Below are 17246 nucleotides of genomic sequence, written 5' to 3' on the forward strand. Positions count from 1 at the left end.
TTAATCTGAAAAGGTGTGTGCAGTTTAACGGCCTCCTATCAGTTGCCATGATGCAGGATAACGACATTTCAACTCCTGTCTAAACTTTGCATGTAGCTCTGTCCTTCCAGCCCAATAATTCTTTCTGAAGCCTTTGCCAGAAGGAGGCGCATGGATGAATATTTGACAATGAGAATCGTGTGTCAATCTGAATGATTTGCTGTTTTCCACACACAGACTGCACTGTCATCTTTGACTGCTCCCTAACCGGGTGCTGCTTGGAGGGAGTTAGAGATTTACAGTCAAGACAACAGGGTCACATTGTTTACTCCTTTGTGAAAGGAGGTGAAGCCTCTACCTTGCTTTTTTAAAAGTAAATTTGCTGGTTTTTTTTGTTGTTTTTCATAAAAATACCAAAACAACATGATGTAGTATCCAAGTCTAAATATTCGGCCCAGCCCTGCTTGCTTATTCGCACAGGACACACACTGCACAGGCCCTGAGTGGAAAAGGGCATGTGTATCTCCAGGACCAGGCGGGGTAGAAAACCAGCCCTTACAGAGCAGCTAGGAGAATAGCACATCAGTGACAAAACCTACAATCGACTGTGTATCGTACTGCCACACCAACCTGAAAAAACTGCTGTAACATCGGGAGGATCTGTTACTTAGCTGCTGTGTTACTGTTCTATTTGAAGAATAAAGTAAAACCAGGCTGCTCCAGTAGTTGAGGAGGCTATCTTTCTGTGTCTGGTCTTTCTCAGAGCAGTGTTTGTCACTGTTGACTGGCGTGGGGTGTTCTAGATTTAGCCACGCTGTTTCGCGTGATAGTTTTGAACAGCTTGCACATACATGTGGTAACTTCACTTTCATTATAGTGGTACTTATTATTTCCAATAGGTGGCATTGCAACACATATTTGTTTGTTTATTTTTTGTGAACTACATCTCTAAACAAAATACAAGCATATTATATAGCAGGTATGAGCAAGATGCGGAGGTACTCATTTTCTGTTTGTAACCTGTGATTGTTGTTTTTAGAAAGATATCTGCAAATTGGTAAGAGGGTGTTATGTATTGTAAGTTCTGTTTGAATGCAATCTAATCAGGATCCTATGTTTAGATCGATATCCGCTTTATACTGTGTAGCTTACCAAAGAAGGAATTGTTTTCACTTGATTAATCTCTTAATCATTGCTTCCATACTGTCTCCTCCACCGTTTTACTCTGCATGTTTTTCAAACCTTTTTTGCGTCCACACAGGGTACTAAAGGTCTTGAGAAAGATGCTTGTGAGAGCATATTGCTTAGATATATTCATGTTTGTATACCATATGTATTCTCGCTGTGTGAAGTAACTTACAAAAAAATGATGGTGATTAAGTAGATTCAAGAAAATGCACAGAATCCTTTTCTTCAATCAGTTGCCAGGTTTATTGAAATATGCAGGGAGTCTGGTCCCAGGTACAGGACAAACAGAATACTCAACATTACAATGTTTGCATGACATTAAATACCCTTCTGTATAGATGATCCACCTCCCCTTTCTCTGACACTTAACCAATGGTCAAGGTACAACACATTATTCTGTTAATTTAGTGTGTGTGTGTAGTCTTGTGTGACAACCTCTGAACTCAGTGCATTCTTCACACTCCTGGAGAAAAAAGGTCCATAAATCTGCCCCTTTGATCCCAGTGGCATTATCTCTTTCGATCTCTCTGAGAACCTCTGGGTCCAATGCCAGTCCCTGGGAGCCTTTTAGCCCCTTTATGCTTTGCATTCCAAAGTCTTACAGCCTGGCCCCTTCTGGTCCACAGCATTGTTATCTCATTAGCTTGCAGTCATTGTTGGGCAGTTTGTAGACGCATCGTCTCTATCAATTGTAAGCAGTACATGCAATTTGAACCAAACAGTCTGCTATCTGCAATATTAGTCTCTTCTCAGAAAAAAACACCAGTAGCAGTAGTGTAATTGCGTAGCAAACTGCTAATCAATTCTCAATCCATGTTTTCCTACACTGTGTAAATGACATTTTCTTTATATGCATACACAACCTACTGAGATATAGTTAAACATATTGAAGCACATGAAATGCTTAGCAAGATAAGATGAAAGTATAGTAAACCTATGTAAAAGTAAGCTTGTGTGTGTGTATAAACTGTGTCTCTGTGTAGTGCTATAGATTATTTTTATTGTCTGCTACTGTATTTCCTGTCCATTCATATGAAACTTCTCTATTTTTATTGCAGGGAACGCAGGCTGCAAAAACAGATCCTGCCAAGACTGTGGCAGCAAAGCAGGTAAGCTTCAGCTGCACTCTCCATGCGGGTCTTCATGGGGATCAGACAGTGTAAACACAGTGACCTGAGCTAACTGTGAGCTTCTATTAGTCCTGTTTCTACATTGTTTTGAGTGCTTCATATGGACCCTCTCTGAGCAGTGGTCTTGCATGAAAATATGTAATGTACAAGATGACATCTCTCAGACAATAAGAGAGACTCCACCCAGCGTATTAGCTTCTAGTATATACAGAGGGCAGTTCAGAATCCCAAGACATTACCAGTTTACAAATACGTACAGGTATGCAGAGTAAGGCAGTGAACCTAGGCAGGTAGCAACAGCGGGCCAGATGGGAAGAAGACGTTGTGGTTGATACTGTGCATCACAGAGGCGCAGTCTTGGTATGCCTTAATCTGATTGAGGGTAAAAGAAAACAGGGATATTTTCTCTGCTTTTCCTGTGTGTTCTGCAGTCTGGTGTAATGCATGGATTCATTCTCATTAATCCTATTCTTGTGTTGAATTTTGCACAGCCAACAGCTTCCTCTGCCAGTGCACCAGCTGCTGTAAAGCCAAAAGAAACCACGGTAAGGATGTATGATCATTTTGCTTGTCAATCTTTAACATCAGTCTGGTGGAATCGTGTCCCTTAAGTATTGGGGTGAAATAATGTATCTCGTTGTACACCACAGATAAAAAGCTAGGGAAACAAACATTTTTTTTTTTTTTTTATACCAGGAAGGTATATTTCTCATGGTTGTGGAGACAGTGTTGTTTAACCTGCAGCCTGACATGTTTGTGTTTGTCCAGGACCAAGCAAGAGCAATAAAAGGTCATGAACCTGCAAAACTGTTCTCACTGTATCCATACCTGTAACACAGGAAATAGCAGTGAGCTCATGTTCTCTTTTGATAAAATAACTTAATTGAGTCATAGCCCATTGTGAAAAACCAGCTGCACAGTCCATGGGCAGGCAATCAGGTGCTGAACCTGTTTTCTTACTCACTCTGTCCTTGCAGTATTACAATTAGAACATAATGAGGATCCGGCAGGGCTTCTCAGGCTGGGTCCTGGGGACCCCCTGTGGCTGCTGGTTTTCATTCCAACTAAGCTCTCAATTACTTAACTAGACCCTTCATTGAACTGATAATTTGCTTAATTTGACCTTTTTATTCTGTTCTTAAACAGTTGCAGTTCAAGTTACTTATAAAATGTTATAACTAACTTGAAATATGGAACTGTTCAAGAGCTGTAAACAAGTAAAAAATGTCTGTTTAAGCAAATTATCAGTTCAGTTAAGGGTCTAGTTAAGTAATTGAGAGCTCGGTTGGAATGAAAACCAGTAGCCACAGGCGGTCCCCAAGACCCAGTTTGAGAAGCCCTGGGTTATCTAGATTTCATTTCGGTTCCTTTATTTTCAACTGGTTGAAGTACCCGGGGAAATTCAATATTTCATGCATAACATATTGGGGAACGGTAGCCTTGTGGTTTCCTATAAGTTGCCGATCTTGGGTCTCGCACAATGCGCTCTGACCCCTTTCCCTTTTTTTAACTTTATTTGTTTTTGTTTTTTGCCATTTTTATTTTGTTGGATCCAAACACAGCCCTCGACCTTCCCCTGGATGAAAGAGGAGGCCATGCAAAGTCTGGTTGCACTGGCTCCTGCGGGGTCTGCATACATAAAGGAACAGACAAACTTTTTTTTTATATATTAAGATTTGACTGTAGTTTTGCTACATGTGCCACATGAAATAGGACCCCACCTCAAACATGAAACCCCCTTTGCCGCTCACAGGGCTTTTAAGTGGTTCCTGGTGGGATCCTAATACCTGCTGCACAGGGGATATGGTTAGTTTGTATTAGAGAGTGGGAAGTGGATCTAAGTGTTATAACAAGATACATGGTCTTGCAAGAAAAGGACTTATTCTTATGTAGGTACTGGTCCTGCTTCTAACAGACTCATAACAGTCAGCTTCATTTACGTCCCCTCAGAAACTGAGATTTCTCATTTACTTGCCCACAGTTGTCAGAGTTGCCAAGGGGACCAAGTTACAGTTGCACACTTCAAAAATTCAGCTATTAAGACTTTTCAGAAGCAGCCCTTGTGGTTGAAAGAGGTCAAAGTGATGCTGTAAGGGTAAACAATAGAGAATTCTACAAAACACATAGAAGATTATGAAATATTCCAGAAACCTGTAGGATTGTATGAAGTATTCCTTTAAGGTTGGCTCTGCTTAATTTAAAATACAGCCTTGTAGGAGGTACAGCATCTCATTTGATGCCAAAATCGATAAATAATGTCCCTCTTTTGAAGCTCTGAGGACTATTGCATCACTTTTCTATCTTTCCCGACTAACCTGCCAGCTTGGAGATATTGAATAGATGAAGCATTGTGTTTGTGCAGGCCTCATTCTCTTCCCTTGGTGCTCAAGTGAATTTGACTAGCGTTACAAAAGATGTGTGCCTTAAACATTCCAGAGTCCATTATGGTACTGTGAAAGATGAGTGAACTTTAAAAAAAAAAAAAAAGCCTTTGTCAGCTTCGTTTAACAAACTTTATACTTTTAATGGTATTATTACTGTCGTCCTAGTGTTTCAAGAAGAATGTATTAAATTCATTAATTTCTTTTTCTATGTTTGTCCAAAACATACAATAAGCTTTATTGCTCTTGGAAATACCACTTGCTGAGCAGAAGAGATAATCAGAAGATAAGGTACTGTCAATAGTACTGCAGTAGACTTGACCTGACGTGGCAATTATTCTCCAGGTTTTATGGGTCGCAAATCACTTTTAAACACTGTGGTATGCCCAGATCATACTCCCTCCTGCAACAATGCTCATTCTCTGTTCCTACAATCCAGCACTCCTAAATCAGACATACGCAAGGGACCATGATTTGGATAAAGCTGCAATACGAACCACACAGGGTACAACAAAGGCAAACAATGTGTTTCTTGGGAACAATGCAAGGTGTAAACAAAATAATTGAGAGAACAAGTCACATTAAACTAAACGGATGCAGAGCTTGATCTAAGGAAAGCCATGGTATCCATCCCTACACGGAATGTTCCTTCCCATCCTCCTCTACAGTACTTTGTGTTGGCTATGCCCACTCCGGCACAATAAATGATTTAGTGATTAGTTTGGTGCTTTTTATTTCTTTATTTACACAACTGAGAGGAACTCGGTGTGGGTCTTCACTGTTTACCTTGTAGTGGTGTGCACCATGGTGGCCTCAATATAGCTCTCAGAATCATGTCTTACATCTAAGTACATCAGGTTAACCATTGCCCTGTCCCCCTGCAACTCTCTGCCACTCAATATGTGTTGTATATGCTATTTCTCTAAATGAATCCTTTTGGTGTTTTTCCTCAGGGATGATTTATTGTCCCGCTTCTTGGCACTTTCAGCACCAAGTAATTTTATAGAAAGATAGCCTAGGATATCTAATTAAATGAAAAATAAATATGAATTATATCGGACTCATCTTTCCCATACTAACAGAGCAGTCTGCAGTTTGAGTGTTTAGATTGTATAATAACCTCCCTAGAGGTTGTGGTTGTGTTATAACTGATGCAGAATTAATGTTGTTTTTAAAACAAAGCTTTCTTTCAAATCTCTTCAGAAAAAAGACAAGGATGTGACAGGCGCTGTATCAGCCAGCTTAAAAAGCTCTCCAAAGCCTCCTGCTGACAAGAAAGCCAAGGTTGAGGAGGTAAATGAAGGCTGCTGTATCTGTATTGAGCACTGTTGAGCAGGGAGGCAGCTCTCTTGTTCTGATTCTGTTCCTTTAATAAATCGTCAGAGTTCAGGGATGTCCTTGGATGCTTTGGATGCTCTTGGAGACACGCTTGGTGTTGCAGAAGTGGAACCACAAGCCCCCAAACCTCTTCCTAAAGATATCATTCAGGTACTGGGTTAGGAGGAGTAATACCATTCAGAACACAGGGCAGTTGACATGGGAAGGGTTTGTTTCTTTTAAAAACAAATTATTAATAATGTTAGTGATTTACAGATACTTAAGAGAGTTAAAGGGCTCTAATAACATTCCTTGAGTCCTTTGAGGCATGTCGCTTTCCTTAATGATCATTCCAATTGCCAGTGTGCTGGGAGGATTACTGCTTCTGTAGTAAATATTGTAGAAACCACTGCCAGTTTACTATATACAAAAATTGTAAAGAGAGTAGACATTCCATTCATATAAATGAATCAGTTGTACCTTCATACATTTTCACAAATCAAATTAAAACTATTATCTTGTGCTTTCTTGTGTTGCAGGAAAACTTAACTTCTGAGAAATATAAGGGGAGAGTTGGGGAGAGAGAAGACTCGCTTCCACCTAACTATAGATTTGGTGGTACTGTAAGTACAGGTTTAAGTAAACTCTACTTTCTAATGCCACAGAGTGTGGATGATGCCATATTAACTGCTTATGTTGTGTTCTCCATAGAATAAAGACACACCCATACCCAAAGCAAAGGAGGAAGACAAGGTAGGGATTTTCCTTATTGTTAGTAGTAGTAGTAGTAGTTTTATTATTTTCTATTCAACGCATTTGTTCTATAGTGTTACTATCTTGTTCCACTTGCATGAAGCTGTGTGCTGTGTTTTCTCTGCAGACTCCAATGGATGACATGGCTGCTCTTGATGCTCTAGCAGGAGATTTTGTCTCCTCTGCCACCATTCCCAGTGTGCACTCAGCATCGGCCCCTTCTGCAGCAACACAAAAGCCACAGCAGGTAGGCACAACTGTTTCTGGATTGCTGCCACTTCCTGCTGTTTGTCTGATATATTTGGTACAGCAGGTCATGCTGTGTAAACCAACCTGTCCGTAAACCAACCAGCCTTCTTCGTTAAGGCAAGAAGATGATGCCGTCCACTCACACTGCACAAAACCTCAACGCTGTCGATCACTCACTGCAAATTGATGGGAATGACCCGCTCTGTGTCTAGCATGGCTAATCCAGAAAGGTGTTCCAGTCCAGTAGTGTTCACAAGTAGTTTTTAAGACGACAAAGACAGGAAAAGTTCCTTTCACACGATGCAGTGCTCACGGGTATTATAAGGAAGAGTCGAAAGAGGCTATCCATGTTACTCAAGCTGCTCCTTAAACTCCAGTCAGGAGTCAAAGTTATCCATCTTTCTTTCTTTTCAAGCATTCCTCTTTACAAATGCCATAGTTTTTGCAAATCAAATCCAGATGAGACTCCTTGATGCTTTTAGTTTAGCGCAGTCAGTGCTTCCATATTGTTTTCCATAGTTTTTTCTTGAACTCACTGCATCAGAAGGCAAGGGAACAAAAAGTGAAAGTTGGCAATCGATGCCATTAAACTATTCGCTTGACCGCCCCGTCGAGCATCATTTTCAGAAATGTCAGCCAAACCTGTGTCGTATCGTTCTGAATTAAGAGTACTGCTCCTGTTGAAAATATAGTACTGTAATTACAGTACATCTACATGGAAACTTACTTATTTTAAAACACCCTTCTTTCAGCTATTCAAAATGTTATAGGGTTGGATATATGAATGCTGACTGTGTGTGTGTCTCTCTTTCTCTGAAATTCAAATTCAAACTGGCTTTATTGACATGACAGGAGTGAACCATGTTGCCAATGCATTTCAACACACATTACATAAAATAAAATATAATGCCAGTAACACACAATATCAATCCCCCCTTGCTCCTTCTTAACAGAATGTAAACAGTATATTTTGAAAGTGGGCCCCATATTTCACTGCCATAAAGAAGGATTAGTTGCATAACACGATTTTTAGCTAGATCTTTATTGAGGGGTTACATTTGTAAAGTGTATTCTTTATGGCATAGTAGGCTCTACCTGCTTTTTCCCTGAATGCATTTACAGACATATTGAAGCTCGCTGACGTGCTGATAGTCAGACCCAGGTAAATGTAGCTAGTGGTGTGTTCCAGGGTGGTGGTTCCCAGAGTGAGGTGGTACCTGTTTCCCTGTGATCTGGCTTTCTTCTGGAAGTCCATAACTCTGGCTTTGTCCAGATTTACTGTCAGTGCCCAGGTGTGACAGTGCTGCTCTAGCAGTGCCAGGCTCTGCTGCAGACCCTGCTCTGTGGGGTCAGCAGGACCAGGTGTGACAGCGCTGCTCTAGCAGTGCCAGGCTCTGCTGCAGACCCTGCTCTGTGGGGACAGCAGGACCAGGTGTAACACGGCTGCTCTAGCAGTGCCAGGCTCTGCTGCAGACCCTGCTCTGTGGGGACAGCAGGACCAGGTGTGACAGCGCTGCTCTAGCAGTGCCAGTCTCTGCTGCAGACCCTGCTCTGTGGGGACAGCAGGACCAGGTGTGACAGTGCTGCTCTAGCAGTGCCAGGCTCTGCTGCAGACCCTGCTCTGTGGGGACAGCAGGACCAGGTGTGACAGTGCTGCTCTAGCAGTGCCAGGCTCTGCTGCAGACCCTGCTTTGTGGGGACAGCAGGACCAGGTGTGACAGCGCTGCTCTAGCAGTGCCAGGCTCTAGTGCAGACCCTGCTCTTTGGGGACAGCAGGACCAGGTGTGACAGCGCTGCTCTAGCAGTGCCAGGCTCTGCTGCAGACCCTGCTCTGTGGGGGACAGCAGGAATAAATCTGTGTAGAGCAGGAGTTTCATTTCTTTGTCATGTAGAGTGAGGCCAGGGACTGCAGACTGCTGGTGCCAACTTCTTAATATAGATATTGAACAGTGTTGGGCTCAGACTGCAGGCCTGTCTCACTCCACGCCCCTGTGAGAAGAATTTTGTTGTTTTGTTACCAATTTTAACACCACCACCATCGATTTTATGATTTCATAGACTTTGCCCCCTGCACCATTTTGAAAAAGTTAATTAAATAGTTCTTCGTGCCAAATTGAATCAAATTCCTTTTTAAAATCTGTAAAGCAGGCAGATAGTTTTCCTTTATTAGTTTGGCTGACATTGTTTGCTTGTTTGTTTATTAGGGTGTGTAGTGTGTAAATATGATCAGAGGGGTAGTGGTTTGGTAAGAATCCAGTCTGACATTTACTCAGGACACTGTGTTCGGTAAGGGGAGCCAGTATTCAGGCATTAATGATACTGCAGAATACCTTCCCCAGGTTACTGCTCACACAGATACCTCGGTAGCTGGGGTCGATGTTGTTTTAAAATAAGATTAGTTAGAAGTTAGTGGGTTTTTTTTTCCTTCATGCACCCGTCAGTATAAATAATTATTGTGATTTCGAACTCCATTGTAGATTTCAACAAAGATATTTTATTCTATACAGTCGAACAGTTTGGTATTCCATTTTTCCTAAGCACAGGTCATAACAGAATCAAAGATTGAATACACATGTGTGAATTGTTATACCATTCCTTAACCTATCAGAAAAAGACATTCCCCTTTTAATGACCTTTCTTAACCAACCAGAAAAGACCATACTGATGCAAGTTTTACAAGCCTCCTATGAACCAATAATATTCTTGATCACGTGGGTCCAATTCGTTTTATTACCTTAAGTGATTGTAACATGAAAGCCTATTTGATGTTCCACTCAGGAAATCGTGATGTTATAAAGGGAAGGAAGGAGGATTGTTTAAGCTTTTGAAGGTTTTAGTCCCCAAAATGTCCTCTCTGACAAAGCACATGGTCCCCTTTTAAATTGTCGTTTGGTGCACTTTAAAGCTTTGCCCTTACCATCTGTCTTCCTGCTCCAGTAATTAATGTCAAACTCAATTTTTCTTTTACTAGCTCACTCTAAAACTTTTAATCTTTTAAACTGTAGTATATAGTTTCCTACAGTGCATGTTTCTCCAACAGTCGGATTTGTCTCCCCTTTTATATATGGGGGTAATGAGGCCTTGATTCCAGATTGGTATAGGTCTTCACTGTTTACCTTGCTGTACTGCTGTGCACCATGGTGGCCTCAATATAGCTCTCAGAATCATGTCTTACATCTAAGTACATCAGGTTAACCATTGCCCTGTCCCCCTGCAACTCTCTGCCACTCAATATGTGTTGTATATGCTATTTCTCTAAATGAATCCTTTTGGTGTTTTTCCTCAGGGATGATTTATTGTCCCCCTTCTTGGCACTTTCAGCACCAAGTAATTTTATAGAAAGATAGCCTAGGATATCTAATTAAATGAAAAATAAATATGAATTATATCGGACTCATCTTTCCCATACTAACAGAGCAGTCTGCAGTTTGAGTGTTTAGATTGTACAATAACCTCTCTGGAGGTCGTGATTGTGTTATAACTAATGCAGAATTAATGTTGTTTTTAAAACAAACCTTTCTTTCAAATCTCTTCAGAAAAAAGACAAGGATGTGACAGGCGCTGTATCAGCCAGCTTAAAAAGTTCTCCAAAGCCTCCTGCTGACAGGAAAGCCAAGGTTGAGGAGGTAAATGAAGGCTGCTGTATCTGTATTGAGCACTGTTGAGCAGTGACACAGCTCTCCTGTTCTGATTCTGTTCCTTTAATAAATCGTCAGAGTTCAGGGATGTCCTTGGATGCTTTGGATGCTCTTGGAGACACGCTTGGTGTTGCAGAAGTGGAACCACAAGCCCCCAAACTTCTTCCTAAAGATATCATTCAGGTACTGGGTTAGGGGAGTAATACCATTCAGAACACAGGGCAGTTAACATGGGAAGGGTTTGTTTCTTTTAAAAACAAATTATTAATAATGTTAGTGATTTACAGATACTGAAGAGAGTTAAAGGGCTCTAATAACATTCTTTGAGCCCTTTGAGGCATGTCGCTTTCCTTATGATCATATCAATTGCCAGTGTGCTGGGAGGATTACTGCATCTGTAGTAAATATTGTAGAAACCACTGCCAGTTTACTATAGAAATAAATTGTAAAGACAGTAGACATTCCATTCATATAAATGAATCAGTTGTACCTTCATACATTTTCACAATTCAAATTAAAACTATTGTCTTGTGCTTTGTTGTGTTGCAGGAAAACTTAACTTCTGAGAAATATAAGGGGAGAGTTGGAGAGAGAGAAGACTCGCTTCCACCTAACTATAGATTTGGTGGTACTGTAAGTACAGGTTTAAGTAAACTCTACTTTCTAATGCCACAGAGTGTGGATGATGCCATATTAACTGCTTATGTTGTGTTCTCTGTAGAATAAAGACACACCCATACCCAAAGCAAAGGAGGAACACAAGGTAGGGGTTTTCCTTGTTGTTGTTGTTATTATTGTTATTATTTTCTATTCAACACGTGTTCTTTAGTGTTACTATCTTGTTCCACTTGCTTGAAGCTGTGTGTTTTGTTTTCTCTGCAGACCCCAATGGATGACATGGCTGCTCTTGATGCTCTAGCAGGAGATTTTGTCTCTTCTGCCACCAGTCCCAGTGTGCACTCTGCACCGACCCCTTCTGCAGCAACACCAAAGACACAGCAGGTAGGCACAACTGTTTCTGGATTGCTGCCACTTCCTGCTGTTTGTCTGATATATTTGGTACAGCAGTCATGCTGTGTAAACCAACCTGTCAGTAAACTAACCAGCCTTCTTCGTTAAGGCAAGAAGATGATGCCGTCCACTCACACTGCACAAAACCTCAACGCTGTCGATCACTCGCTGCAAATTGATGGGAATGACCCGCTCTGTATCTCGCATGGCTAATCCAGAAAGGTGTTCCTGTCCGGTAGAGTTCACAAGTAGTTTTTAAGATGACGAAGACAGGAAAAGTTCCTTTCACACAATGCAGTGCTCACGGGTATCAAAAAGTGAAAGTTGGTAATCAGTGCCATTATACCATTCGCTTGACCGACCCGTCGAGCATCATTTTCAGAACTGTCAGCCAAAGCAGTGTCATATCGTTCTGAATTAATAAAATACTGCTGCTGTTGAAAAGATCGTACTCTACCAACAAAACCAACTACAGTACATCTACATAGAAACCTAATTATTTTAAAACACAGTCCTTTCAGCTATGCATTTTTGACATTGTATCTTTTTTGTGTTCCCTGAAAAATGGACAAGGTTGGAACGGGCCAGAATGAGATAATCAGATATGAGTCACACACTTTTTAACCGTCACTGAAGCTATAATGTGATAGGGTCAGATATGTGTGTCTCTCTGTCTTTCAAATTCAAATTCAAACTGTCTTCATTAGCATGACATGAGTGATCCAGGGTTGCCAAAGCATTTCAACACACGTTACATAAAATAGTGTTAATAGCACACAATATCAATCCCCCCCCCCGTCTAATCTAACTATAAACAGTGCGCGTCTATTGCTTGTCTACACATTGCCCCTCAGGCTGTGTCAGGCACACACGTACTGGGCTGCCAGCTCTGCTGTCAGAGCCTCCTCTCACAGCAGTATACGCAGTTTCTCAGGGTCGGGTAGGTGAGGAAACTGGGTCAACTGACTCAAGAATTTCAGAAGGTATGTGTCCCTTATTTGGCAGTATTTGGAGCAGGACAGCAGGAAGTGCACCTGTTTCAACTTCTCCTGTTCTGTCTGGGCAGCCAGCTATTTTTATGGTGGCCTGTTTCAATGGCCAGGCTGTGGTCACTGAGTCTGTACTTCGTTAGGGTTTGTCTTTATTTGGGATCTTTTACTCTGACAAGATGTGGTGCCAGGGTAAAACCCTTGTTCAGGGCACGATAACATTTCAATTTGTTAATTTTGTTTCATTATGCCGATGCTCAATGTATGTCATTTTATTATTGAGATAAATTTGTTTAAATGTTATTGCTGTCATTGGCAATGTTTCAAAGCTGATGTTTCTCAGCTAGTTGTCTCCGGGGGTCTCTCTCTGAGGAGAGCTGGTTGCTCCAGTAGTTGAGGAGGCTATCTTCCTGTGCCTGGTCTTTCTCAGAGCAGTATTTGTCACTTTTGACTGAATTGGATGTGGTAGGTTTTTAGCTGCGCTGTTTCATGTAATAGAGTTTTGAACAGCTTGCATATTTTATCTTTGACTACTGATACTTATTATTTCCAATAGGTGGTATTTCAACACATATTTGTATGTTTATATTTTGTGAACTACATCTCTAAACAAAATACAAGGATATTATAGCAGGTATGAGCAAGATGCGGAGGTACTCATTTTCTGTTTGTAACCTGTGATTGTTTGTTGTTTTTAAAAAAATATTTTCAAATTGGTAAGAGGCTGTTATGTATTGTAAGTTCTGTTTGAGTGCACTCTGATTGGCTCCTGTGTTTAGATCAATGTCCGCTTTATACTGTGTAGCCTGCCAAAGAAGGAATTGTTTTCACTTGATTCATCTGTTAATCATTGCTTCCATACTGTCTCCTCCACCTCCTTTATTCCTGCATGCTTTTCATACCTTTTTTGCATCCACAGAGGGTACTAAAGGTCTTTAGAAAGCTGCTTGTGAGAGCATGTTGCCTAGATATATTCATGTTTGTATACCATATGTATATTTGCTGTGTAAACTACATTTTATGTATATGCATATGCAGCGATCTCAGTTCCCGCAGACAGGCACATCACACATGGCGAGGCAATCCACACACAGGCGGACTGCGGGCGTGAACCCAGGACCTCTCACACTGAAGCATAACACCGCTACCGCTGTACAAAAGAGCCAGCTCCTTTGAAAGGAGCGTATATCGGGCTTATGTCTTTGTGTGTGATTACATCACCTACCAGCCCTGCTGCTGCCTTTCCCTGTGCATGCTACACATACAGAACCTACTGAGATATAGTTAAGCATATTGAAGCACATGAAATGCATAGCATGGTGAAAGTATAGTAAACCTATGTAAAAGTAAGCTTGTGTGTGTGTATAAACTGTGTCTCTGTATAGTGCTGTAGATTATTTTTATTGTCTGCTACTGTATTTCCTGTCCATTCATATGAAACTTCTCTATTTTTATTGCAGGGAACGCAGGCTACAAAACCAGATCCTGCCAAGACTGTGGCAGCAAAGCAGGTAAGCTTCAGCTGCTCTCCATGCGGGTCTTCATGGGGATCAGACAGTGTAAACACAGTGACCTGAGCTAACTGTGAGCTTCTATTAGTCCTGTTTCTACATTGTTTTGAGTTCTTCATATGGACCCTCTCTGAGCAGTGGTCTCGCATGAAAATATGTAATGCACAAGATGACATCTCTCAGACAACAAGAGACACCCTTCGCCCGGCGTATTAGCTTCTAGTATATACAGAGGGCAGTTCAGAATCCCAAGACATTACCAGTTTAGAAATACGTACAGGTATGCAGTGTAAGGCAGTGAAGCTCAGCAGGTAGCGACAGCGGACACTGTGAGAAAGATGTTGTGGTTGATACTGTGCATCACAGAGGCGCAGTCTTGGTATGCCTGCCTCTGACTTAATCTGATTGAGAGTAAAAGAAAGCGGGATATTTTTTCTTCTTTCCTTGTGTTTTCTGTAGTTTGTGTTCTGCAGTCTGGTGTAATGCATGCATTCGTTCTCATTAATCCCATTCTTCTGCTGAATTTTGCACAGCAAACAGTTTCCTCTGCCAGTGCACCAGCTGCTGTAAAGCCAAAAGAAACCGCGGTAAGGTCATGTACGATCAACTTGCTTGTCTATCTTTAACATCAGTCTGGTGGAATTATATCTCTTAAAGGGTACATAAGGACCTTTTTATTTTATTGCGTTACTATAACTGTTTACGTAAGGTGTGTGTTTAATTAATTTTTTACATTTACAAATTGCATTCTCTGTCTCAAGATGGCTTCACATGTACCTGCATGGACCTCTCGGAACTACATTTCCCATCATCCTGCTCACATATCTAACAGATTCAGTTCCTAGAGGTCCATGCACGTACATGGGAAGTCATATACCACTTGTTGAGCAAAAGAGATAACACTATGTAACACAATTTTTGTTCCTGGGTAGTAAGTGTTATTTCCTAATTGCTTATGCCTCAAAAGTATAGAAAATGGCTATTATTCCCCACAAATGTTGCTTTTGTGACCAGGACAGTGATATTTCAAAATATCACTATTTCCAATGGGAAAACGGGCAAATTTGTGTCTTTTTGTTCACATAGTCAGAAAAAAACAACATATGAATCCAAATTAACATGTATTTATACTAAAGATTTAGAACGGAGTAGTTTTTCGAGATGTACGATTATACTGTAAATTTATAATATAATCATACATCTCGAAAAACTAATCACTGTAATAGAGTCTGTAATAGAGGCTAATAATGTTCCTGGTTTATTAATTTAGTTTGTTGCTTTTTATTTCTTTATTTACACGACTGAGAGGAACTCGGTGTGGGTCTTCACTGTTTACCTTGTTGCACTGCTGTGCACCATGGTGGCCTCAATATAGCTCTCAGAATCATGTCTTACATCTAAGTACATCAGGTACCCCAGAGTGTAACCATTACCCTGTCCCCCTGCAACTCTCTGCCACTCAATGTTTGTTTTATGTGCTATTTCTGTAAATGAATCCGTTAGTGTTTTTCCTTAGGGGTGATTTTATTGCCCCCTTCTTTCAGCACTTTCAGGAATAAGTAACTTTATAGAAAGACTAGCCTGGGATATCTAATTAAATGTTTTTTGTACTGAAAAATAAATATGAATTATATCGGACTCATCTTTCCCATACTAACAGAGCAGTCTGCAGTTTGAGTGTTTAGATTGTATAATAATCTCTCGGGAGGTCGTGATTGTGTTATAACTGATGCAGAATTAACTGATTCTGTTCCTTTAATAAATCGTCAGAGTTCAGGGATGTCCTTGGATGCTTTGGATGCTCTTGGAGACACGCTTGGTGTTGCAGAAGTGGAACCACAAGCCCCCAAACTTCTTCCTAAAGATATCATTCAGGTACTGGGTTAGGAGGAGTAATACCATTCAGAACACAGGGCAGTTGACATGGGAAGGGTTTGTTTCTTTTAAAAACAAATTATTAATAATGTTAGTGATTTACAGATACTTAAGAGAGTTAAAGGGCTCTAATAACATTCCTTGAGTCCTTTGAGGCATGTCGCTTTCCTTAATGATCATTCCAATTGCCAGTGTGCTGGGAGGATTACTGCTTCTGTAGTAAATATTGTAGAAACCACTGCCAGTTTACTATATACAAAAATTGTAAAGAGAGTAGACATTCCATTCATATAAATGAATCAGTTGTACCTTCATACATTTTCACAAATCAAATTAAAACTATTATCTTGTGCTTTCTTGTGTTGCAGGAAAACTTAACTTCTGAGAAATATAAGGGGAGAGTTGGGGAGAGAGAAGACTCGCTTCCACCTAACTATAGATTTGGTGGTACTGTAAGTACAGGTTTAAGTAAACTCTACTTTCTAATGCCACAGAGTGTGGATGGTTCCATATTAACTGCTTATGTTGTGTTCTCCATAGAATAAAGACACACCCATACCCAAAGCAAAGGAGGAAGACAAGGTAGGGATTTTCCTTATTGTTAGTAGTAGTAGTAGTAGTAGTTTTATTATTTTCTATTCAACACATTTGTTCTACAGTGTTACTATCTTGTTCCACTTGCATGAAGCTGTGTGTTGTGTTTTCTCTGCAGACCCCAATGGATGACATGGCTGCTCTTGATGCTCTAGCAGGAGATTTTGTCTCCTCTGCCACCAGTCCCAATGTGCACTCTGCACCGACCCCTTCTGCAGCAACACCAAAGCCACAGCAGGTATGCGTCTCTCTGGAAACAGTTGCTTTCTTGAAAGCTGTTTCTGCTAGGGGTATCTGTTTCAGCTAGGGGTGTTGCAACACTAACAGCACTACTGTTTCCTTTGCAGACACCAATGGACAATACCTCAGCTCTGGATGCCCTGGCAGGAGATTTTGTCTGCCCGGACGTCAGCCCCAAAGTACACTCTGTAGCCGCACCCACATCTCAACCCTGCGCTGCAGCAAAGCCACAGAATGCTTCACGGCAGGTAGGTACATCGGTTACTGGAACTCCGTGCCACTTCTGTGACATATTTGGAACGGAATGCTTTCATATTTGGTTATTCTGCTGTGGTTTGTTTAAATGGAATACCTCTTCTGTCTGCCGTGTCAGTGTGCATTGTTATCCAGG

At 41.0% G+C, this 17246-nt stretch overlaps 1 protein-coding gene across 1 annotated transcript in view; it reads left to right on the plus strand.

The window, feature by feature from the left end:
• The window catches only part of cast (calpastatin), a 73254-nt gene that overhangs the window by 46594 nt on the left and 9414 nt on the right, over nucleotides 1-17246 (plus strand). Inside the window, exons 5-23 of the mRNA XM_041245588.1 lie at nucleotides 2226-2276; nucleotides 2789-2842; nucleotides 5882-5971; nucleotides 6062-6166; nucleotides 6535-6618; nucleotides 6707-6748; nucleotides 6876-6995; nucleotides 10534-10623; nucleotides 10714-10818; nucleotides 11185-11268; nucleotides 11357-11398; nucleotides 11518-11637; nucleotides 14096-14146; nucleotides 14680-14733; nucleotides 15917-16021; nucleotides 16390-16473; nucleotides 16562-16603; nucleotides 16734-16853; nucleotides 16963-17103. Of these exons, the coding sequence (XP_041101522.1) occupies nucleotides 2226-2276; nucleotides 2789-2842; nucleotides 5882-5971; nucleotides 6062-6166; nucleotides 6535-6618; nucleotides 6707-6748; nucleotides 6876-6995; nucleotides 10534-10623; nucleotides 10714-10818; nucleotides 11185-11268; nucleotides 11357-11398; nucleotides 11518-11637; nucleotides 14096-14146; nucleotides 14680-14733; nucleotides 15917-16021; nucleotides 16390-16473; nucleotides 16562-16603; nucleotides 16734-16853; nucleotides 16963-17103 (1584 nt within the window). The remainder of the gene's footprint in view (nucleotides 1-2225; nucleotides 2277-2788; nucleotides 2843-5881; nucleotides 5972-6061; nucleotides 6167-6534; nucleotides 6619-6706; nucleotides 6749-6875; nucleotides 6996-10533; nucleotides 10624-10713; nucleotides 10819-11184; nucleotides 11269-11356; nucleotides 11399-11517; nucleotides 11638-14095; nucleotides 14147-14679; nucleotides 14734-15916; nucleotides 16022-16389; nucleotides 16474-16561; nucleotides 16604-16733; nucleotides 16854-16962; nucleotides 17104-17246) is intronic.

Source organism: Polyodon spathula, chromosome 1 (assembly GCF_017654505.1).
Source record: "Polyodon spathula isolate WHYD16114869_AA chromosome 1, ASM1765450v1, whole genome shotgun sequence".
Taxonomy (NCBI): domain Eukaryota; kingdom Metazoa; phylum Chordata; class Actinopteri; order Acipenseriformes; family Polyodontidae; genus Polyodon; species Polyodon spathula.